Source organism: Meleagris gallopavo, chromosome 8 (assembly GCF_000146605.3).
Source record: "Meleagris gallopavo isolate NT-WF06-2002-E0010 breed Aviagen turkey brand Nicholas breeding stock chromosome 8, Turkey_5.1, whole genome shotgun sequence".
Taxonomy (NCBI): Eukaryota; Metazoa; Chordata; class Aves; order Galliformes; family Phasianidae; genus Meleagris; species Meleagris gallopavo.
The window spans coordinates 16,801,763-16,827,188 of record NC_015018.2 but is presented as its reverse complement, the minus strand read 5'-3'; the positions used below and the strand labels follow the sequence as shown (position 1 = coordinate 16,827,188).

Genomic DNA, 25,426 nt, shown 5'->3' with positions numbered 1-25,426 from the left:
ATCTGGATCTCTACTGAAAACCCCAGTGCTTCTTTTGTCACATTGATCTTAATAACCTCAGGTCCATAAGATGGGAAGAATCTGTGAGAAAGCAGCGTAATTCTAAGGGGCAATATCAAAATTCCTGGAGCTCAGCGCCACACTTCATGAGCCACTGATCCTCAACTGTGCTTTAAAAATCACAGAGGAAAGATGCTAAAAGTGCTTAATTACTTTAATTACCTTTATTATTAAAATTCTGGCAGCCTCTTTTTGCCTTCCCTTTTCCCATGATTTCAAGACTCACTCTCTAATGAGTTTGGATCAGCAGTTTAATTAAATTGGCACTTATTTGTAGTTTGGGGATTCTCTGCCCTAGAATTCTGTGTGCCCCCACCAAGCTTGTGGCCTAGCAGTCCCTGGCACTGTTCCAGTCCAGTGGCACTTTGAATCCTCAGAGGAAACAGCTATTTAAATTATAGTCTTTAAGCCAGGCACTTAATCAGTAGACATGAGACGACAGAACTTTCCTGCAGTTTGCTGGGATAAAACCCTGACTACCTTGTCTATGCTACTTGTGAAAGACAATTTCTCATCAACTCTGAACGGAACACCCCATGGCAGCAGTCTCCAGCAATGCTTATGCTAGAAAACCCACAACTGTCACATAATGGAGTCAGGGATTATCCTAGCCAGAAACGAGATCAGCCAACATATTATTATCCTTTACCCTATCTTTGATGCTCTCTGAGAGCAAGGGATTTCTACAAGTGAAGAACTTTCTTCAGCATACTAGAGAGAATTTCTCTATGAGCACACAATTCAGGAGTTTACAAAGCAATCTAGCCAAACGTCCTGCAAGATCTTAGAGTTCTTTTTCAGGTTGAAGAAAAAAAAAAAAAAGAACCTATCAAAACCAGGACAGCAGCAAGCAAGAAAGCACACTCGAGGAAACTTATTTGCACTGCTCATCCAGGCATACCAAACAGTCCCATTAGTACTTACTGGTGCTAAATGCTACTAGGAGAAGGAACTTCTTAGCAGTGAATTATCACAGGGCATCTTCAGCCTGAGGAAGTGTTTGATGTTCTTATCTTGGAACCATCTTTCCTTTAACAGGGAATCATCAAGCCCTTTGTTTCCCTGTTGGAAGGGCAACTCTCTTTCTGGACTCTGTTCTACACAGCAAGGATAGTGAGGATTGCTGGGTGGTATAAGTATTCAGATTTCCCACACAAAGCTGAGACTCTCTGGATAATCTTTTGTGCCTGGCAGATGGTCTCAAGTACAATCAGCCACTGTGCAGAGCCACCCCAATATGACATTGATTCTTACCCTACTATTGATTCTAACCCTTAATATAGATTGGGAGGTATCTATTTTCTGTCATCAGTGAATTCCAAAGAGTTTAATGCGTTCAAAGCTCCAGTCTAAAAAGCTCTGCAGTTCAACTTTCCCCTAGAAGATGGAGATTCAAACCCCAGCTTTATCCTATAACTAAAGCCAAGAGGACTTTTCAATTTCCCTTGGAAGAGAGTTCCCAGACTCTGCTTGGGAAGCTCTACTTCATCATTGTGTTGGACCTCCTTTCTTTCAGTCTTACCAGGGAAAGCACAAGCAAAGCCATGCATGAGTCTGAGTGTAACAGGGAGAAAATGAGGTAAGTTACAACCACTGGACTGTTCATTGCCCGGAGAACCAAGAAAGGAGCAGGCCATGCCCCACTGGCCCAGTAGCTGACAGAAGGGACACAGATTGAGAATGTTCTAATTCTTCCAAAACTGGAGGCAAATAGAGAAGTCCCTGTCTTCTGTACTCAGACTCATGAGTAACAGTAGTTTTTTCATTTTACTTGCAACACCCACAATTGTCACTTACCAGTCCCCTGGACAAGTATATGCTCTACCCTGGTTGTACAGCTCCCCAGACATGCAACGAATAGCAGTGAGCATGCATGCATGCACACACACTAAACATGCACACAACCCCCATGTTTCACAGGAAGCAGCAACACTGCCTCCCCAACAGGTCTAGAAACTTCTCTGTGTACTACCTGCATGATCCACGTGGGGATCTAGCCAAGGGAAGAAACCTGAAAATCAAGGCAGGGTGGGACAGTCATCATCACCAACAGCTTTTACTCAGCAAGTAATGTCCCTAGACTTCCATCCATTAGCTTTTCAGAAAAATTGGAACAGCTTTAGACTCTTTGCATTTAGCCCCCATAGGCTTTAGAGTGGGATTTGCTATCTTTGGTTAAACCAGCAAATGATTCCAGGCAGAGGCAAACCTCAAAGCCACAGTTCCTTCATTTCACAGAATATGTATAGCTTGGAAAAGCATCTGCTCAAAGATCGAAGGATTGTCAGCTTTGCTGTTAGGAGTCTCAGACTGACTAAACCCACCCCTTTAGATAGCAAGCAAAGAACTATCAAGCACCAGCTGAGATGATGTTGTGAGAAACAGAAAGAGTGAATGCCCATTCACTGGGAACTAGGACCAACACTGTGCTGCTCCTTCATCATGCTTGTAAGGACTTCACACAACTTGCAGGCTAGGCTGGACATAATCTACAAACCCGGAGGGGAAAGGTTTCAGATTTAGTGAACTGCACAGAGGAAACCAGAAGAGAATTCCAGGGCAAGGAATTATGGCAACAGGAAACAATGAGGAGAATTGTAGCACGGCACACAAGAATTTTATCTTGAAGCTAGGCAAGGGGTATCCCATGTACAAAGAAGAACCACCTTGCTGTCCCAGCATTTCAACTGCACTTCTCATTTAAGTTACAGAAGCAGGGATAAGATCAGCAAGCCTTCCACCATGCATTCTCTGGGAACTACCACTCTTTCAGTCAGACCAGATGCCTCTGGAGTGAACCATTGCTTAAAGTTGCACTGGGAACCTGAAAAGACAGCATCTTGTAACCACATCCTGAGGGACAGAGTGGCTGAACAACCTGAATAAAACCCATAATCACTGCTGTATTTCATCACCACAGCAGGACTCAGCACAATGTGCCAATTAGATTGGCCTCAGATAAAAACACATCCAGCCCTTAAGGTGGCAGACCAGAGCTCAGAAGGCCCATGTCCACTACTTACAACACAGTGCATCCACAAGCATCCTGTACACACAGGTCACACAGGCGGCACTTACCTATGGGAGGAGGAGGAAGGCTGGCTGCTGGCAGAGGTTTAGTAGATGGAGCTCCAGGACCTCCCTGCGGGTAACCCACGTTCATGGGGCTGCTGAATGGTGCTGATGAAAACCTAGAGGAGACTGGCTTGCCACTGGGAGAGGACAGGCTGCAAGAAGCTGAGATGATGGGATCGAGGCTGGAGTGAGCAAAGCAGGTCCAGATGGTAGAACACCAGGAGATGTCATGGGCATGGACTGTCCTGACAGAGGCGGCTGGCTGGGGAAGGGAGCAGGACCAACAGGTCTGGCTCCTACTGGGCTGAATGGCTGAGGAGATTGTGACAGAGCTACAAACAAGACAGAGAGTGTATCTGCATCACTTCTTTTATGTCTAAACTACTACCGATACTCTCCTTCATGCCAGAAAGCCTTTTCTTCTTTAAGTCATGCCATAGGTAATCCACACCAGGAGTATTCCCCATAGCCCAAGCGACATCAGTCAAATAGCGCCACAAAGTTAGCAGGGGCTTCTCCATTCCTACACATGCTTAACAACTAGAAGGGCCATAACAATTTCTAGAACTACATAAAGCAGAAATGCTGAGAATCTTCTCTGACTGCTAATTTGTTTTTTGCAAGTAAAACAGACCTGTAAGAAAGAGGCAAAGCAGTCACTTATGCCTATGGCTTTAGTCTAAGAAAATCTAAGGAATTTCTGGACAATGGAACCAGCTATCAGACGATGCTTACCTGGCCCTGAAGCTGTTGCTGGAACCATGCCCACATTATACTGTGGGTATGGCAGTCCTCTGGAATAGACACTTGTTTGTGGACTAGTGCTGGTCTGGGGAGGGACAATATGGTGAGGTGCAGGCATTGCTGACACTGGCTGAGGTGGGAAGAAGGAAGGCACTGAAGGCTGAGCGGGTGCTGAAGGGGCAAATGATGACTGATAGTTGGGCTGCAATTAAAGAAACAAAGAAATTTGAAATGGTCAGAGTCATATAGGACACATACACACACACACACAAAACAGCCTCACTTTCTATCTCTGCCACTTCTCAGGTAAGAGAAGATGCTGTTTTTTTTTATCAGTGCTCTGGACGGATTGGATCAGAGGCCTCTCTGCTATCAGGAGTGGACCTCCCTCCACCCCTAAGTGTGATTGGCAGGAAAAGGCAAAGAGCAGAAGGCTGGGTGCTGTCTTCTCTGCTAGTACAAGACTTGATGACCCTTCCTTTCACACCACATAGCTTGTTCATGAAGCTGGGAACCACACACTTGGTAATATTCTCAGGCTTTCACAAGGATTAGCCTTTAGGAACCATGCTGTGACTTCCTAAAAGCACAATCAGAGAAAATAGTGAAGAAATAATGATGAAATAATGGAAGCAAAACCTTCTGAATGCAAATTTCTTGTGCAAGAACTGAGATGAAGCTGAAATGCACTAGTTTTACTGAGATCCAAGGGTGAGATGGAGAAGAGCAATCCCTTTCTTTATCGTGTGGGTAAGGACTTTATGAAAAGAAGCCATCCGGCCCATTTTTGCATTATCAAAGAACTTGTGTTTAATTCAGGAACGGACATCACTGATGAGTTCCTCAATGTCTGCATTCTGCATTATCTCATAATTCTCCATACATTTTCCCCAACCCAGTAGCCTTCCTCCTTCTCCCACAAGCACTTGAATTTCAGGCTTACCTTCTCTGGATGTCTGCGATCTGCTCTGTGTGCCACTCCTTCAGGGGTGGTGTCCTTCTGGGCTGCTGGAGATGTGTGCTTCATGACACCTACATTGACACGAGCGTAGGGGAAAGGTGGTGGTGGCTGATCTCCCACATTCTCTCCTTGAGCGTGGAAGAGTCGATCTCGGAGCTGTTCGATCAGGAGCTGAAACAAAGCATGCATTAGAACTGCCTCAAGAGCCTCAAATGAAGGATACTGGAGAGGCATTCAAAGCAGACTGATCCAGAGCACTGGGCACCAATTTGCAAGACAGGTCACTTACACAATAGCCAGCAGAAAAGAACCTGTAGGTGACAGAATCTAGGACATATTTCCTTGCAGATGAAGTCTCACCAATCCTTCTTCCAATCTCTACAACATACCTTTTCCAGGCCCCACTTTCATTTCGGCACTGGGCAGATTTACTTTAAACTATAAAGTAACCTCCCCATTCCCTTTTTCTGTCAGGTAGTTTCAGGACTAGACGTAGTTTCCCTGGAAAACTACCTTCCAGTGACACTCCTCAAGAACCATTTTGCAGTTCTGTAGTTTCCCTCCTTTTTCCCAAATCAAAGGGGCTACAACGAAAAAAAACAAATACAGATGCTATGTCTTAGAAAAACGAAACACCTCTACTCCTGAATTACCATAATTAATGTTAAACCTCAAGTCCTGACACAAGTAAAATCCCAAGCTCACTTATAAAAAGCATCATTTTCCCCATATAGTACTCTTTCCTACAAAAACTTGTTTCTCACTCACCTCTTTAGAGCTGTTGGGTAGGTAATTCATTGCAGCTGCCAAGCATCCTTGTGATGCCAGAAGACTGGCATACTGGGTGATTTGTTCTGCCAAGACAGGGCCTGGCGCTGGTTCTGCTGTGCCTCGGAGCATCTCAATGGACCTGCTCAGCACCATTACTTTCTCTATGAGATCCTGAATAGGCAGGAAGAGGGGGAGAAATGAACCATTTAGAATCCGATTTCTTTTACTGGCCCATCTCACACTGAGAAGCACCAGATGGCTCCTCCCTTTCCACTGCCATTGGGTCCAATGTGAACAGAAGTTACTCCACTTGGCACCACATACTACCATTGATAACTATTTCCTAAAGGTGCACTTTGTGCAGAAAAATCAGGAACCAGGAAGCATATCCTGACACAGGTTATTTTTACAGTAAAGGAAAAAGAAAATGAGAAACCACAAGAACATTACCATCAGCTATGATCTTTTTACTAAGTAATTACTCCTGTAAGTCTAGGAGTCCAAGGTATCAGCTTGGAAGAGAAAGGATTATAACCATACCAGGAGAAATTCACTAGGACAAACTACTACTACTGACAAACAGACCAGGAATTTTTTGGTTATTCAAAGCCCCTTCAACTCCTACAAATCAAAGCAAAGTTTGTATTTATTTAATGATGTATGCATCATTATGACAGGGAGGAGGCCAGTTTCAATCAGAAATGCTAAAGAGGCCTTTTTGTTGCTGCTATTTACTAGCAGGCTTCAAGACCAGGGAATTCTATAGCAGACGATGTTACCAGCACATGTTAGAGCTGAAGACTTGACTAGTTCATTCTAGTGACCGATAGACACAACACAGGTTAGCAGCTTAGCAAGGACTGATTTAAGTGTAACAGGCAACAACGCTGACTTAGAACCCTGATTCATCTTCAAGGTCTGACTGCCCATACAAGCTTATTCTACCTGCAGTGCAAAGAACACGAACTAGACTTCATTTTGCCAGACTGTTCTGTACGAAGAGCTAGATAACCTTAGCATTACAGCTATACAGTTGATCAGTTCAGCAGCAAATATATTCCCAGGTAACTACCAGTCAGATAATAGATTTAGTCCAAAGAAGCTGAGACACACCACCAGTGCACAAGAACATGCAAGCCATAACTCCCATCCATAGCTGTATTTATGCATAGCATAATCAGTATTCTGCAAACACGCAGACTCATAACTTTTAAGAGGGTAAGTCACCTCCAGATGTAAGCCCATAGTCCAGGCTAGAAGGAGATACCTTGGTGATTGCAAACAGCTCTTCACTGTCTTTTGGAAGCCAGCAGCTAGTCTACTTTCTAAGGGCAGGTAGCTAAAGGACAAGAGGAAATGGTTTTAAACTGGAAGAGGGTAGATTTAGACTAGATATTAGGAAGAAATTCTTTACTGTGAAGGTGGTGAGACACTGGAACAGGTTGGCCAGTGAGGCTGTGAATGTCCTCTCCCCAGGAGCATTCAAGGCCAGGCTGGACAGGGCTTTGAGTAACCTGGCCTAGAGGGAGGTTGGAACTAGATCTTAAGAGGTCTCTTCCAACCCAAACCATTCCATGATTCATTCTGTGATTTAATGTGATGATGCAAACAGATTAATGTTACCAAACTGGCCTAGAGAGAATCAAATCAACATAATAACACTGGTACCTGCAAGGCAAGGGGTGATGAAGTCTCATGGTTTTTTACCCAGCATTCCACCAACCTCTCCACATTGCCTGATGAGATATAACAAAGGCAGGCATCATTGGACAGGGCTGCATCTCCCTCCAACTCTAGGCGGGAACCCAGCATGTCTAAAAGGAAGAAACACAGCTGATGTTTAACACTTATATTTTGAAGAGTTCATTAACTCTCACAGTCCTCTCTTAGCAGTCTCTTACTGCCCTGGCATAAAAAGGTAATGACAGCTTTAAGTCTGCATCCAATTCTAGGATAACACATAAAAATGGGCATTACGGAATTGCAAAGTCAATTTGATTGAAAAGAGAAGTCATTTCTTACACATCTATCGTTTTTTGTTTGTCTGTCTGGTCATATAAAAGAAGGAAAAACCTTAAAAATAACGAATGTGACAAGAAACTTCAACACTCTTTTTTCCAAAAAGGTGTGGGTATCTCCAGGCAACAGTAGTGTTTGGTGGTAGAGACAGTAAATAGCCTGGTAGTTATCCATGTTTAGCAAAAGATCGGAGATAAAAAGTAAGCTGGAATGACCTTATCACCACTGTCATGGTAACTTTCCAACTCCACAATTTGGTCAGTATTAGATGCCATGTTCTTTGCATTTCAAGATGTCATCTCACACGTATGAAATGATGGAACTTCTCCAACAGTGCTGAGTCATTTCTGTTTGCCAGGTGCTATTCACCAGCTAAGCAGCATTTCTTACCTGCTTTAGCACGGGGCTTGGACTTAATGATCTCTTGAGGTCTCTTCCAACCCCTGCGATTCTGTGATTGAGATTCGGTCACTAGATTGCCCCCTAACTCTGCCTTCTCAGAATAACCAGTTTGCTGAGCACATTTGGCTTTTCAACAAGGTGGAGGAAACTACTGAAGTCAAACAGTCAATAATCCATCTCTGAATTTAAAAGGGAGGGGAATCCCTTTCAGGTGGAATATACATAACACACTGCATACCACAGAGCTGAGTGTAGTCCTCATGCTTTGAGTATGTTAACAAGATGGCCAGTGCCTCCTTCCAGCTCTGTAGATCACATGTACGAACAATATCTTGCCACTTCTGCTGCACAATGGAGGAAACTAGCTGTAAGGGGAAAAAGAAGGCCTATCAATCACTGAAGACTAAGAGTGACTGCTCAAGCAAGTGCATCCACAGGAACAGCTCACTTTCAGTGATACTTCCCAGTAATGTAGTAACCACCTCACTGCATATGAGGGTTCACCAATCCCAGCATCCTAATGTTAACAGTAATTGCTACCTTATATTGCTAAGGAAAAAGCCCTAAGCACTTAAGAAATGAAAGTAGCTGCACTAGGCAAGACTGAAAATCTATCTAACACATCCTTCTTCAGAGCACTGATGATTGTGAATATAGTGCTGGGCTTTCCCATTCCCTTTTACACTCTGCCATATGGCAATGAATAAGCTAGGATTCTCCTAGTTGAGCTAGAAAGGGCTGTATATTCAACAAGTTACAAGCATAGGGAGCTAAGGCACAAACTGTCAAATGAAAAGGAACAGAGAACAGACATTCTAGGTGGGTAATATGATGTCATCATAAAACTATCAAGAGATAAAATGTAATGTCTAGCCAAGAGGACATTTCACTTCCTGCCTAAGCATTTCAACATATACTCAGACAAACATCTGCCATGTTATCACACATCATAACCTGCTCAGCGGGCACACAGAACTGTCACTAACCAGGGAGAGTTTTGTCTTCCGCTTGGCAAAGTAGCGCTTCTGGGTCTCCTTTAGGAGGTTCTCCCCACCAGCTATAGCTAAGATGATGGCATCAGCAAATCGCTCTGCCCGCATGCACAGATCCACAGCTCCCTCAAAATTTCCCAACAAAAGAGCTTGGCTGATCAGTCCATCAGTATCTATAGAGGTGAGAAAGCAGAGTCAACCTACAGGGGCATCATCCAGATGCATGATCACGACTGTTCTAAAGAGCAGACAGTAAGAAACAGTAACATATGGAAGTCCAAATAAAGGAAGATTTGGAAACACAAATCAGGTTTTGCACTTAAAAACCAAAACAATCAAACAAAATCCTCCACTGACTCAACAGGAAGTCTTCCATCATTTACATGATTCTCCTACACTTTAAATAGGTCTCTTGTCTCTGAAGAGAATTTACTTACAAAATACATATAAATGTTGCATGACAGCAGAACGGGACTTGTACTTTAAAGATAACCATTTGCTGGAGTGGACCAGATTCTTCCTGGTCTCTGTAGAACGTCGTGTTACCCTTTTTCTAAGATGGCAAAAATACATTTCAGGTAACATACCTTCTGTGACAGGAATCTCCAACATGCTCATATTCTGTGGGATGAGGTTGTCAAAAAAGGCTGAAGAGGAGGGAACAGCAGCTACATCACTGGAATTTATCAAAAGCTGTGCAAAGAGTGCAAGAGGTTAATTTATTCATTGAGCACACAAATCCTGCCCAGAACAATTTGATGATTTGCAGAGTGGGATGGGACTCCACATTCGGTTGAAAATGCTCATATAAGTCTGAATTTCAGCTTGGAAGCCCTTTGTGCCTCCTGCCACTGCTCTACCAATGTGCATAGTTTTACTGAGGCACCAAGAAGAGCAGTGCTGCTATTGACAATGCTTAGGAGAATGACAGTGTAAGACGTGCACTGACAACAATACTGCTGTCTAGTTTGCCTGCATTCAGTGGTCAGCCTGTAAGCAAGCTGAACAATTTTATATGGAATAGAGATAAGCCCAGCAGAAGATGCATATAATTAACAGGCAGGATCACATACATGTTTGATGCTTGATAGGAATGCAGGACACAACTGCTATCCCTAGAGTATCTCAGCAAGTGTTCAAAATTACTACATTGAGGATAGCAGCTTTAGATTCCTCAGAACACAATTTACAGAGGATGCTGAACCAGGCATTGGGAGGCATCTGAAGACAGCCTTCTCAAAATCATGTGCAAATGCAGTTCAAAGGATAGAAGTGAAAAGGAAAGAAATGCAAAAGGAATACCACAGCAGAATCTTCAGAGGCAATCCAGAACTGTAGCATGAAGTTAAGCCAGGGTAAGGCTAAGTCTATCACTGAAGAAATCAACGCTGGCAAAGCAAGCCCTCTTGCAGTGTTAATAGCCAGGAGTCCATCTTCATCATTCGCTGATTTGTTTTAAAGCCAGAAGGGACAGTTAGGATCACTTAGTCTGACCCTGTGAGAGTCTGACAGGCCTGTGAACTGCCCTATGCAATTCCTGCATTGAGCCCAACAACTTGTGGTTGGTATTAAACCTTTCTGCTCATTCTACCCATTCTGTTCATTCTCTCAGACTGGTAATATGTACAGAACATACCTGATCTGGTTGTGCAGCGTTTGTATCATCTGTCTCAAGAAGGGGCTGTTTATCTGGGATTCCATTACTCAAACATAAAGTGATCTAGAAAAGAAACAGATATTCACAAGGCAAAGGTTAACCATAATAGCAGCACAGTCACCAAGCAACTAACAATTGCTAGACAATTCCTTGGCTCTTCCAGCAGTGTGAAAAATTCTATCTTCCTATTCCTGGCTGGCCACACGGCAGACATTATTTAGCCTTTTCAAACACTTGTCCATGCTGTTGAAGTTCCAACTAGTGTAATATCTTTATCTGTCACCTTTCTGGCTGAAGAACTCCCTGAGATGCAGAGCTCGATGCTAGAAGCTCTCACAGCTGTGCTGCTGTTATACACCTCTTTGAGCATCAACTAGCAGTAAGATAATAGGGCTCAAGACCATTTTTGTCTGATCCAGTAAAGCTACTTCTATACTCTTACTAGTGCCTATATATTTGTTTTATTGGGAACTCCGGAAACTTGGGTCCAGTTGACCAGCACAATCAGAAGAAAAGATCTGAAGGGTCATTTTGGACTTTCTTTCCATCATCCCTCTCTCAAAGCACCTCTTTGTGCAGTTCATCTTTGAGCTCTGAGGATAAGGACTCTCTGTAGAGGTTTAGTTATACTTGTTACACATGTCAGCTTGGTCAGCTTTACCATTTAAGATCTAAATAGAGAATTGCCGAGTACAATGCAGGACAAGGAGGCCTTTGTACAGCTTCAGGTCAGGAGGAAGGAATCTGGGCTGATCCAGCATTCCTAGTGCAGTCCTAAAAGAAACCACAGAATAACTCTTGCTTATGTTCCCTACCCATTGCAGCAGGTTTCAGTCTTCAAGCACCCTTCAACTGAAATATCATACAGTTTGATCCTTTGTATACCACGAGGACAAGCATTCATTTCTAGTAGGAATTCTATGACGTTCGAGCAGAAGCTTTAGCCCTGTAAAGGTCTCTCTAACAAAAGTCTCGTTACCTTTTTTTGCAGGTCTTCTTTGCTGTAGCCCAGCAGCTTGAGGAGTTTAGTCCTAGATTCCTGCTCCAGGTTCACCTGAGTCCCAAAGGACATTGAAAAAGACAAGAAAATGTATAAAATCCTACACATCTACATACTGCCAATAGCTAGTTACTTCTAGCAGCAACAAAGTATAGAGCTCAGTTTACAGATAAATAACTATGACAAGTACATCCAGAACACAGTGGGAAAACCTATAGAATTTAAATTGTGGTAACAATAAAAGCTTGTGCTAACATTCAAGCTTGTTACAAAGTTACAAGTAAGTGGCAACCAAGCATGAGGTCTATGCAGGTGCACATTTAGTGCACTTAGCCATTAATTCCCTGGATGGCCCAGAATTTGCTGATACAGTCTCTGCACAGAGACAATGGACCGACCTGAGCTTGGATGAAAATGAAGGTGTGGTTGCATGAACTCCCCGCTGGCTTCAACTGAAGAAGTAGCAAACTAGTTATTAGAGAAGCTTTCTGAGTAGGGATTTCAGACAGACTCAGAAATTCCCTCAGGCTGTACACAGCCCAGCTCATGTGCTAGCTGTATGGTTTAATGACCGATTAATTCCTTGCAAGGAGATCCAGCTATTTCAGTAACTCTTTGAGGCCATTCCCACTACCAGACTGAACAGTCTGTACATAGACAAGATACTTGTAAACAGTCAAACTGTTCCTGCAGATGCAGAAATGATCATGCAGAACATTCTTTTGAACAGAATTAAGATGCTCAGTTTGTAGTTTAAGATAGCAGTAATGAATCTTGCCTGCCCTGGAGTGGTTTCACAGGACCGTAGGCTAGCTGGATTATAAAAACCTCAGTAGAGTGACAGTTCGACATGTCTCATCCAGTGCTACATGGTGGCAGTGATCCTTGCAACGGAGACTCTTCTCAGCACTTAAGACAGCAATTGGTCACCTTATTCATTCAAGAGATCAAGTTGACTATGCAAATGCTGTACTATTGAAAAGGTCCCAGTATTTCCCAATACACAAACACATAACAGAATTGACCCCTGTGCTTCACCAGTGGCATCCTACCTTTAGGAACTTCCACAGGTTCTCCTCGTACTTCAACTTGGCTGTCTGGATCTTGCCCTTGCAGTAATCAAGGAGGTTTCCTGACTGCAGAGCCATCTGCAGTTCTCTGGACCGAAGCAGAAACTCAGTTTCAGTAGTGACTTGACTGATGAAAACTTGGTGGGGGTAAGTCTGCTGTACTTGCTGCCCAGAAGCTTTGGTAAGACCAAAGGTAATCAGTTTTCCTCCAAACTGAGAAAGAATGAAAGAGACAAAAAAAAGTATTTTTACATTTAACAACTTCACTTAACTCTTCATTTAAGAAGGCTGACTCAAGCTCCAGCTGTGACCAATAAGAACCCAATGTTCCTGCTGTACATGTACATGAAACTCAGAGGGAGTCCTTCAGATGAAGGATCGGTAATTCCTGCTGGTAAGCACATCACTCTTGCATGCGTTGCCAGGCACTGCTAACTGCAAATGTCAGAGAGGCACAAAGGAAGAAGTACCATTTGGAACTGTTTGTTCTTTTCTGAGAGGCAGGCTGCAATGATGAAAACCATCACGCAAATAGTAGGCACTAGACAGAGAGAGAACAAGTCAAGACAGGCTGAAGGAATAAAGAGTTTTGATTTAGGAGGAAAGGGGGAAAAATTAAATACTGAATAGAGAGGAGAAAGACAGAATAGAAGTGCATATCACAGCCTACAAAGACAGGATTTGAGAGTCTTTCTTAGCTCTGTTAACTTCTACTTAGACTCCTTTTCTCTGCCCCAGGACACTTTCTTGTTAGAAATACACCCAAACGTTGGGCAAAAGAGCTTACCCAGGTGGGAAAACACACTGTTCCTTACACAAACATTGGAACAACTAGCAACAGGAAGATCAAAAGGTTTTGCTCAAGAAAGGTGTTACATCACTAGAAGACACTAGAAGCATTTTCAGTGAAGGATACTCCATTTACTTACTGCAAACGAAACACCCACAGGCCTGCGAATCCACTTGGGTGGCTTTTTTAATGGTGGAATCAAGGTGGTTTGAGCTACTTGCTCTGGCACTTGCAAAGGAGGAAGGGTCTGTCCTGTGCCAAACGGATCCAGGTTGTTGAAGGAGGAAGAGATCTAGAATCAGATGGAGAAAGGGATAAGATACAGTTCAATTTCTCTCTGTAATGGACTAAGCACAAAAAAAAAATACTGTTAATAATTAATTACTTTCTTCATCAGCAAGGAGAGAGACAATGACAGAACATCTTTCTGAAATACAACCAAGCCCTTTGTAAGACAAATGGTAATACCAAATAGTCCTCAAAATTATTTCTCAAAGCTTCACCTTCAGAGACTTTCTAAGTTTTCCTTAGCAAGGCAAAACTCCTCAACAAATACTGCTTGGTGTAGCATCCAGCTCATAAAAAAAAGAGGTTACAAAATTGTTTTATGCAAGACAGTGACAAAACATGGTCAAAAGTTGTCAGTCTGTTTCCTGTATTGCTCATTGCTGTGCCTTTCAAATGAATTAGTTTTAAAGACTTTCTCAAGCTTATATAAGACTTCGACAAGGCTGGTGAAATAATTTCTCCAGACTTTATTGCCTAGACAAGAGTATGTCAAAAGTGACCTCTGATCTGGATTTCTGACATTTAGGAAGTTGGTGAGAATACATACAATGCTGCTTACAAGCATTCTTTATTTTTAAAATTATTGGAATAGATTTGGTGTTTGCTAAGGATAAGCTTCACTGGATCATAGGACATAGCTCCAAAATGCAGCTGACTAGAATGCCTGAAAGGAAGCAACACGAACCTCGGCAAGGTAAGGTTGCCAGAGGTTCACAGGCAAGATCCTTATGTTTTATTTTTCAAGTTACTCTGTCACTTGAAAGGAAACTTATTCCAAAGAAAGACCATTTCCTAAAGGAACAGCTAAAATTTAATAATTGGTTACCCTAAACCTTAAAATATACAAACAAATCATACCACCACACTACAGAAGTACCAGTAGTATTAACTTTCGGGTCCTTTACCTTGTCAGCCTGTGTCTTCTGCTGAGCTTCTAAGTTCCCGCCCATAACAGAGTAAATGTTAATCCATCCATCAAAAGTGGCAGCAGAGAAGACTGAAGGGTTCCTAGGACACCACTGGACATCAAAGCACCACTGACTACGAATGGGCAACTCATAAACCACCTATCACACAAACAGAGAAGACAGAAGCATACAACATAATTTGCTTTTCCCAAATTACTACCCCACTCTCAATTTACATATCACTGTCGAATAAAAGTGTGACACAAGTATTTTATTTTTGCTTGGGGAAGAACAAATTTGCAAGATCAGAACTGTAGCACACTGAGCCCAAACAACAGAATGCTGTTAATAATGGGATTCTAATTCTAGAGCACAACTGACTTGCTACTTTTGGATTTTGTTCTGCTAAGTATCAGAGCACAATAACATTGTTGCAACTGCTGTTAACCAAGGGAGAAACATCAGGAAACCATGCAAGAAAACCAGAGGTCAATAAGCAAGAAGGTAATGAGCAAGAACATGTGGGCAGAAATGATAGGGAAAAAAAGCTTATGGAAGAAAAAGTAGAACAAGAAAAGAGGATTGCAATAGCTGCAGACAAACTACAAAGGATATTACAGCCAACAAATCTCTGGTCCAGTAATCAAAAATCCAAAATTCAATTAATGGCCCATTCATAGATTTCTTGCCTACCTTGGGGCAACTCACTAACACAACCTTGACCTCAAACCTCCAAGTTTGTAAAAATGAAGGTATCTGCTTTGTGCCTCACAGGTAGAGCTATCCAGCATAAAGAATCCCAGCTTTGTTCTGTGTGATGATTATTTGTGTTCTTTGTTTGCAGGTACAAAACCTTGCATGTACTTATATTAAAACACAGACTGTTCTAAAGTAAAAGAAATCTCCCCCTTCCCCCCCCCCCCCTCCCCCCAAAAATAAAAACAACAAAGAAACCAACGCTTCCCCCAAAATTACCAGATCAGCCATTCTATGTAAATGCCCTGTCCTTACTATTGAAAACTCCCAGTTCTGGTATCATTTGAAAATTTTCTAATCGTTGGCACTAAGTCAAACAAGAACCCTAAAAATAAGCTGCATTAATGCCTTAATTTGAATTTAGACTTTGCAAATATACATCTGGATGCATAAAGATGAGCCAGCTGCACTAAAATTGCTTTTTAAGTTCTTCCTCTAAAACAAAGTGAAAAGACTTCAGTAAGAATTAGGCATTTCAGAGTCTGATTCTCTTCCAATTGTCAGCTGTCTGTATGGAGTGAGTTCCAAAGCCCATGAAACTGCAACCACACATGTAATGTCTTTCACAAAAAGGACAACTTTTTTCATGCCTCCAAGGCAAGTGGTGAGATATCAAGTTGTCCTATGAGATGAATCCACTCTGAAGCTCACAGAAATACTTTGCTCAGTATTGTAAAAGTACTTTCCCTGCACTATTGCCAAGATCCACCCAGCAAATTTTGTTCAAAGTTCAAGTTTCAGTTTTATCCAGAAACTCAGCACTGAGTGAGGAGGCACGTTAAGAATTTTTTTACACAGATTTATTTTAAGTGTTTAAATTTAGTGTGAAGCATAATTTTTTCAAAAACGTTAATTCTGAGATACACAGCTAGGTAAACAACTACATGTGAAACTTCTGTGCTTTGAATAAATTTTGCAAGCATATTTATTTACACTGTTCCCTTCTCAGTGATCGTAACAAATGATCCTTGCTCCCATTTAAGTTCCCCAAATCTTCTAGTACTCTTGGAGAAAGAAACAAATGGACACAGAGAACACTGTGTGTGAACACAGGGTAGTCTTGATTTCCTTAAATAAAGTTTTAGTCAAAGATTTCTTCCTTGTACGACCTCTGGACATAGATACATCAAAGGAAATCTCTGCTTGTTGTTTTTAGTCAGGATATGGACAATATTGTCATTTTATCCAAAAAAGAACAGTGCAGAAGACATACTGAAGGAAAAGACATTAGCACTCCACACAAATATAAAAAAGGGTCAAACATATAGTATAGCACATTGGTTTGTATGAAGAAGATAAGGTGTACTTATAGCTGTTAAGTACCTCCCCTGTACTTGGGTTCCAGCACAAGATCCGGTTGTCTTTGGCGCTACTCAACAGCAATTCAGGGTCAGCCTGGCACCAGGAGACAGACAGAATTCCCCTAAAACAGACCGGAAAGAAATCAGTGATACTTCATACTCAGCCCTCTCTCTCACTCTGTCAATAAGAAGTGCTGGTGCATGTTGGTTTAAGTTCAGAAACACCAGTTTTTCATATCTGCTTCAACCAGACTCATCTGTGAAACAAAACAACCTAAAATAAATAGCCTCACTTCTCCAAAGCTGGTCTTGCAGATGTTGGCCTCTGAAAGATGGAGATCCTTGAAAAGGCAACATGACAAGCAGGCCCTCACCTAGTATGTCCTTCCAGCTGGCTCAAAGGTGAGGTAGCAAAACGTAAGTCCCATATTTGGATCACTGGCAAGCGGTCGTCCTCAGAGGAAAGAACTAGCTGGGTTGCAACTTCTGGGTGCCAGGCCATTCCTGAGCAATGCATCTCGGGACAAAAACAGCACAGGATGAAAATTCAGCAGTGCAAGCTGGCAATGGCACAAATGGCCAAGAGCCACTTCTTTCTGCAAGTAACTTGCTTAGAATGCTTGACATAGAGTGAGTCTAGCAATACCTTATTCTAAGAAGCAAGAATTTCTACTTTCTCTATCAGCCAAAAAACTAACCAATAGAAGCTGGAAGATTAGGTCAAAGTTGACTGAGGAAGACAGCTAGGATAAAAATGAAGGAGGCTTCTCATAAATGAGATATGAACACAAATGTAAAACAAGGGCACCTTGTACTTCGGGAATAGGTAGGAGGCTTGTTTTTGCAGTTTTTTAGTAAGAGAGAGATGTGCTTTGACGCTGTAGCTCCAAGAGAACCAGTCACAACAGCTCCCACAACACAAGCACTTGAACTCAAGAGCTGTGCTACTGCTTTGCTGTCACTGTGATGCCATGTCATAAGCAAGTCAGAATCAGTCTTCACTCACTCTGTTACTGTGGTCACTGACTTTGATGATAGGTTCATTCTTCCTGAGGTCCCAAACCACTGCCTTGCCACTGGGGTGAGCAGAGGACAGAATATGCTGCACCTGCCGATTCCAAGACACCACACTGATATCTTCATGAGGCTGCAAAGATAGAAATGGCCATAAGTCTATTATCTCTGTGCTGAGGAAGCACTAATCACAGGATTCTGACACTGGACTAACTAGAACCTGCAAAACATGTAAGATCAGGCTGCAGACTAGAGAGAACTGCAGCTGAGAGAATATTAGTGTTTCTACTCTGACTCCCATGAGAAACATAAATGGAAAAATGACCTTGTGCAACATCTCAGGAGTGCAATGAGATGGAAAATGGTACAGCATTCAAGGCTAATTGATATAACTGTATCTCCTGCAATGCAGGAGATAGATAGGAAAGGAGACAAATGCAAGGCTTATTGGAGAAAAAGCTAACCTGCTTTTAGACAAGTTTACTACGGTTGTCCTGAATAACATGATCATAATCAGCTTATTCCCTTTCAAACTCAGGAAAAATTATCTAGGAATAACAGCTAAGAAGCATTAAATGGCTCACTGGCCACGCTGGGTATATTTTGCCTTCGTGAGATATGAAAAGCTTCACATGAAGCCTGAAGTAAATTGATTCCTCAGGGAAGGCACAATAAAGCATCATTAATCCAAAACACATGCCCCAGCTGGATCTTAAGACAAACTGGTCAGGTATCTGATGCAAATTCACAAAGAGCTTACTCATCCATGCAAAGTGCATTGTTCTACAATTTATTAGCCTACCTCACCTTCCTTACAGCATTCTTTCCACCCTCTCAAATTGAAGCCTATCAGTTATGATTCATCTTTCCCCTGACAAAGGTCAAGCTCATTCCCCCTTCACAGAGTAACTACACCAAGATGATTCCATATAGTCACACCTTTTGCCTTCCCTACTGAGATATAAGACTGCAGAGCTATTGCCTGGTGGAAAACTCATTTACCTGTGATTTAGTCCCTGGAGTCATAGGCACACTGAAGTTATTCAAGTCCCAGATGAAAATTTCAGAATCATTGGCTCCAGAAGCCAAAAGATTGCTCTGCAGAAAAAAAGAAAAGGTCATCTGAATTTCCTGCTTATAGAGGAGGAGGACAGATTTCCTAAGAATAAGCATAAACAAAAAAACTCAAAACTTCCACAGCCAGGTAAGAGCTGCATTTAACAGATGCCTCTAAGATTATAAACTGAGCATATTTCTGGCCTCTATGTCTTCAGCTGTGCCATGATAAAAGCTTATTTAAAATTTGTCTAGCAAGTAGCTAGATTTGCAGTTGAATAGCGTTAATCAAGAAACTTTGCCACAGGTCTGAAAGCCACTGTCTCTGACCAGCTGAGCCTTTGCTCCAGGCATCAGGGACACTCCTTCTTAGAAAGTGCAGGTTTCCCAAAAGGGTTTGCGTTCACAGACCAATTTGCCTTTGTGCTGCCACAAGAACTCATGTTCTGTCCAGTTTTTGCTTATTTTGCAGCCTCTTCAAGCATGATCAGAACCCCACTGAATTAAACACTAACTGGAAAAAAAAAAAAAAAGATGTCCTGCCTTCAGATGGGTAATGGTCCAGCTTGTAACAGCAGTAGAGGATATGTTTTGTTTTGAGGTAAAATGAATCGATCAAGGTCACAGTGTAATACAGTGACAAAGCTGTGAGCAGTGCCCTAATCAAAGTTCCAAATCAATCTTGTGGCACAACTAGCATGTCTCTTTCATGTTAACTGTTGTTCCTTCAGTTAATAAATCTGTATACACAAGGGAAAAAAAAACACATTTGTTTATAAGTACCTTTATGTGACATACCTGGAAGGGATTGAAGTCAAGAGCTCGAACAGGCCCTGAATGCTTCTCTGTCTGCCCAATTACAGGATCACTCTTTGAAGCCAAGATCCGGTGTGCACTGTACATTGTCAGTACACCATTTTCCCCTCCACCGACGATCACTCCAGAGGACTCTGGGGACCCATTTCCAAAGTTACCCCAGATCAGCTTATGAAACCTAAAGAAGAAAATAAAGTCGGCATAGGCTACAGTATTTGGTGGAAGTCAAGACATTCTGCATCACCAAAGCTCCAACATGATTTGTGTGAAGTCAAAAATATTTAGTCCTTGATGACAGAGATAAACTGATTCAAAAGATCACTTTATATCCTGAAAACAAATGCCCTCTCTCCTTTTTTGTACCAGAAAAACTCTCTTCAGTTCCACTGGGCAATAGCATGAGACACTGATACCTGTTTGAGGCAGGAAGCGTTCCTTTCTGCTTCATGTCCAGAGAGGGATCCCTGAAGTCAACTTCAAATATTTCCAAGGTGGCATTTGTACTGAAGGATGCATCCAGTTGCTGGGCAGATGTTCCTAGCAGAAGTACAAGGACAGTACTTAGAATTGACCACTTTTTCAAGATTACAATATATAAACAAGGCACTGGTAAACTTAGTAGTCAACAGATTATCAGTGCTGTGCCTATTCAGGGAGAGGACATACACAAGTACCTCAGAAACAGGAACTAGTACAACAGAGACTTTAAAAGAAATTAAAAACTCTTCAAGAAATTCTGGGCACCAGGATCACTGCTATGCAAGTATTTTTCTCTCTTTTAGATAGATATAATTCATATACCTTATCTAAACTACCACAATTCCTGATAATAAGTTGCAATTGAAATTACAAATACAGTTGCTTTTTCAAATCCAGGTAAAATTATGCTCTTAAATATTTCTGTATACTGCTCAACTTTGACCAGAAATCATGATCATAACTTCTATACTTAGCCTACAGCAAAAGTTCTCCAGTCTTAAGCCAACAAAGCATTCCTTAGCAACCCACACAGAGACAGTAGTCACCCAGCGATGGCTTCCTTCTCCCCAGTTTAGGGAATAAACATTAAAAATAGATTTAACATTGCCTAATGAGACATTGCCATGCAAATAATTACCCAGCTACAACAGGGATGCTTTGTAACTGCCTATGGCAAGAGAAGAGCCCAAGGGAGCATAAAAAAGCAGTACAAACAATAAACTGCAGCTTCTGATCTAAAGCAGACTGAAGCCAAGGCCTTCGGTCCAATTAAAGCTCTGGTCTTAGTAGAGAAACTCAAACTAGAAAAATCTACCCCAAAAACAGTAATGCTGTTTTTAAGGCCAAAGCCAAACTTTAGTCAGTTTCTTCTGACAGCCATTCCTGAAAACAAAGCAGGACAATGTGTCAATTCTGCACAACCCAGACAGACAGCAGACAGGCCTGATTACTTCCCACATTGGGTAGACAACACAAGCTGTAAGATCCACATGGACGCTAAATTCACCCACTTCCAACTCAGTGAACATGATGATTTTGTGCTTCAGGAAATAATATGGTTATAAAAATTGTAAATGATGGTTCTGCAGAAACATTGAAAACTGAACGTAAACCGAACCAAGCAATATTACAAAGAAAAGAATTTTATTCTTTGATTGTCAAGCTACTTGATAGTGACTGAAAACCAACAAACTGAAAGTGAGCCTAAGTGAACACAATTAGGGTGAACTTAGTTCCCCAGATATACTAAGTAACTTCATTTAATTTTTCATAGCAAGCAGGCACTAGAGTTCATACAGACTTAATTAGAAGCTAGATCAAAAAAGTAATGTATTCATGCTCTGAAAAATGACTGCTCTTTAAGGTGTTAATTCCAGGCATAAAAAATAATCTCCATAGGGATGTCACTTATAAAAAAAAGTGATAATGTTTTCAGCAAGATAATTGAAGTGGGAATTCCTGAAAATCTGTTGTTTTTTTTTTTCTTTTTTACCATTACAGCTCTATATAAAGTCTCTCTGTGATTCATACTCTGAGTTTATTGAATCGTGAAGAACTTTACCTGTTGCTAGATAAATGGGGTGGTTGTTTGCAGGACTCCACGCTTCTACAGCAGTTCGCTCAATTTCCTTTAGCTTCATTTTCTAGGCTCTAGAAGAAATTTCACACAGCAGTTAGAATAGCTAGACAAAGCCAACGTGAAAATAACTACAATGGTAACAAAGCATTCTCTTTACATTAGTACTAAGAAAAAAAGCTCTCTCTCTACTGAGAGTAATTATTTGCTGCTTTCTGAGTTAGTAGTTTTACTGGTATGAATTAATAAAAAAACAATTCCTGCTGTCTGAGCCCAGATTTTCCGTACTGCATGGCTCTTTTTCATATACCCAGTTACAGGAGAATTTCAGTGAAAGGGAGGGAATCTGAATTAAACAACATACTCAAGTCTTCAGCCCAGGCTCGTTTAAATCAGCTGCCGAAATCCACTTAAATGTATTCGTAAAGCACCAGTTGCTCTCTCTGAACAAGCTGGTGTCAGTACACATCGGCAAAAATGGAGCAGATGGAATCTAAGGACAGGGTAAATTCCAAACAGCAAAGTGATGTGGCAACAGAAAACAAAGTGCAATGCTACCACGTGCCAATTTAATTAATGTACTTTGTTCTCACGCCTCAGAGAAGCCAAAGGAAAAATCATTTGACCTTCCGCTTCATTTTGCAAGTGGTAGCAGAAAGGTGAGAGGAAGTGATCCAGAAGTATAAGTATTCCACTGGGTTTCAAGCCCAGCTCTGACCGTAATTCTTTTTACTGAGACTGAGTAGACAGACACACACCTATACAGGGGCAACACAACCTCCCCATGTCACTGCAGAGACAGTTGGGCAATAATGTAGCGAGATAATTGAAAGACAAACATCAACAGTGCACAATCAGGAGGCTGCAGCATGAGTACAAATATAGACAAACTGCTGTTCCAGGTAGGATCTCATTCCTACTGGGTAGAAAGCAGCCCGCACCAATCAATTCCAGGCCTTTTAGGCACATAACCATTAGCCAGGCTGTTAGTTCAGTCACATCCTGAGTCCACGTGGTCCCTCATCCATCCAGATGCAGGATAACAAATGTCAATCATACAGAGTTTGGCCATAGACCAGAACACGGATGCTTCTTCCTGGCCTCCTTCATAAAGGTAGCTTGCTGTGCCCAGCCCACTGCCTGGCCAAAGCATATAAAAAAAAGTTTTGAAAGTCTTCCATTATCTTGAGGCTTATGTGAAGCCACGGCCTCCAACTGACAGTTTCCCCATGCAGAGACATCTGGTCAGCAGCATTTCTAGGACTCAGACCTCATGCCTTGTAACTCCAGACCCGCCTTAGGGTATTCTCTGTCACCAGTCAGAAGGGTAAGGACATATTCCCCACTTCCTCATGTCATGTCAGGACATGCTGTTTGACTGAATGCTTTTTAGCATTCATTTTTTAGGGAGCACACACACAGAGGAACACTGTCCTGGCCTGCTCCTCTTTTCAGCAGTGGGGAATGAAAACATCCCCAGAAGGAGCCTCAGGAACCTGCTAGCAAGGGCCTAATGCAAAAACATCCTGACTCCATCAGAACAGGGGTGTCAGACAGCCGGCAAGTTTCCTATCAGTCCCCTCCTTGCCTTTCCCTCCTCTACTTGAGCTCCATCAGCTGCAGGAGCCAGATGAACACACAAGCCTCACTGCTTCACTTTTGAAATGATAACCTCCTACTGAGCCATTAACATTATTAGAGTATAGCCAAGAGACTCCCTCCTCCTGGTAAGTAAAACAATAAAGAGTATAATCACCAAACTCCTGGCTAGGTGAATGTTACAGTTTCCTCCCACTGCTTACCCTCTGTGCTGGATAGGCTGCAGGGATGGTTGCCACAGTCTGTATTTAACAGGCAAACTCAAAGACAAACTCACAAAACCATGCAAAACCTTACTGACTGATCGCCCAGCTCTTCTTGTCAATAAAGCACTAAACATTTTGCATAAGAAAGTCAGCATTATTGTTCTCTTTTCATAGAATTATGTTAGAACAAAACTGGAAGATAAAATGTCTTGCCCATGGTAACTCACTCAGATACAGAAAAGCAAACAAGTGGCTTGCCTAATAAATTGGCCCAAGATCAACAGGACAACTGCAGGAGTGTTAGACAACAGGAACTGGACAACTTCTATGTTCCGAGCCATCAAGGCAATGCAGCAGCAGGGCCAACAGATTTGAGGGCCCACAGAAGACACACAGAAAGCCAGAAGATCGCAATATCATGTCCTAAAGCAAATTCTACTATTTCAGCTCCATTGCAGCAGTATCAATGCAGCAACGCTTCCTTCAACCCCTGGGCTCTAAGTCCGTAGTCAAGCCCTGACTTGAGTCTTCCACGATTCTTAAAGAAAGACTCTTTAGCGACCTCTTGTGGTTGTCTGAGGAAAGACTCACAAGTACCGGACTCCTCTACAGCACAATTTTTAAAGAGAGATTGCCACCTGCTGTTATCTCCCAAAATAGCACCTAAGACTTCTGAGAAAGCTCATGCTTTTCTTACGACCTCTAATTAATTAGGCATGACAATTCCACCTCCCAGTCTTCCAGAGGAACATCCGATTACAGACACAATGCATCAGCGGATCTCAGCCCCAGTGGCAGTAGCAGGACAGAAACAGCGCTCCCCCAAAGCTTCCCCCAGCCTTGCTTTCCTGCACAGTGTCCTTAAATGGTAACATCGCCTGCAAAGCCAAACCCGGCACTGCCGGGCACTGCTCACTGCTGGGAAATGGAGGGCACGGGTAGGAGCACATGCTCTAACACAGTGATGGATTACACGCAGTGCTGACAGGGGCAGAATTCCTTATCTACAGTAGCTTGAAACACTTGTAAAAGACCAAGCTGACCTTCTATCTTCTGGTTGAATCTCAGAGCTGCCACAGTAACCAATCCTGGTGCCACTCCTGCAAGGCCTTCTCTCTCCCTCCCCACTCAGGACTGTCAGTACGGCCCTACTCACTTCTCCAGTCCCCCACACCACTGGGCATCAAACCATTCCCCCTTCATAGAATCATTAAGGTTGGAAAAGACCTCTAAGATCATCGAGTCCAAACATCCCTCACCACCACCGTGCCCACTAACCATATCCCTCAGTGCCGCAGCTCCACAGTTCTTGAACACCTCCAGGGATGGTGACACCACACCCCCCCGGGCATCTCGCCCCTTTCAACAGCCCTCCTGCACAGCACACGAAGGAAGCTGCCAGTCTGACCCACTGTAACCAAGCACACAGAACACAACACTCAGCCAAGGTCGCCTGGCAGCAAAGCAGCCCCCCAAAACCGTCAGAGGCCATAGGGCCATGACACAGGAGCTGAGATGCAAACTGCGTGACGCTCCACATCGCAGGATCGATCCCAAACCCTCGCACCACTCCTTCCTTTCCGCAGCTCTCCCAGGTGCTTATTATAGACCCAGATTACGGGAGGCACAGACACTAATCGCGGCTAATCGCCGGCGCTGCCGAGGCGGGGTTGCAGCAGGGCAGGGCTCGGCGTTCCTCCCCGACACCATCACGGCACGGAAAGAAACTTCGGAGTTTCGTGCGCTCCAGCCACACGGCTAAAGAAACTTGTCGCGCTGCGAGCACACTCCAACCATCGCCAGGCACGCTCAGCGCACGGCAGCGCGCACACGTACCGGGGCCCTGGAGGCCGCCCGGCAAAGGGCCGCTCCGAGGGCACGGGCG

At 42.8% G+C, this 25,426-nt stretch overlaps 1 protein-coding gene across 1 annotated transcript in view; it reads right to left on the bottom strand.

Moving 5' to 3' along the window:
- SEC31B (SEC31 homolog B, COPII coat complex component) overlaps positions 1–25,396 on the bottom strand; it is a 35,782-nt gene extending 10,386 nt beyond the window's left edge. The window contains 23 exon segments of the mRNA XM_019617604.2: positions 2,033–2,071; positions 3,139–3,246; positions 3,249–3,467; positions 3,871–4,081; positions 4,823–5,011; positions 5,609–5,782; positions 7,280–7,425; positions 8,271–8,397; positions 9,019–9,197; positions 9,612–9,717; positions 10,661–10,744; positions 11,661–11,735; positions 12,734–12,964; positions 13,681–13,833; positions 14,735–14,896; positions 16,817–16,916; positions 17,169–17,311; positions 17,801–17,941; positions 18,811–18,906; positions 19,663–19,858; positions 20,094–20,217; positions 21,722–21,810; positions 25,378–25,396. Coding sequence (XP_019473149.1) covers positions 2,033–2,071; positions 3,139–3,246; positions 3,249–3,467; positions 3,871–4,081; positions 4,823–5,011; positions 5,609–5,782; positions 7,280–7,425; positions 8,271–8,397; positions 9,019–9,197; positions 9,612–9,717; positions 10,661–10,744; positions 11,661–11,735; positions 12,734–12,964; positions 13,681–13,833; positions 14,735–14,896; positions 16,817–16,916; positions 17,169–17,311; positions 17,801–17,941; positions 18,811–18,906; positions 19,663–19,858; positions 20,094–20,217; positions 21,722–21,800 — 3,082 coding nt within the window. The 5' untranslated portion in view covers positions 21,801–21,810; positions 25,378–25,396.
- Positions 25,397–25,426: the final 30 nt, after the last annotated feature.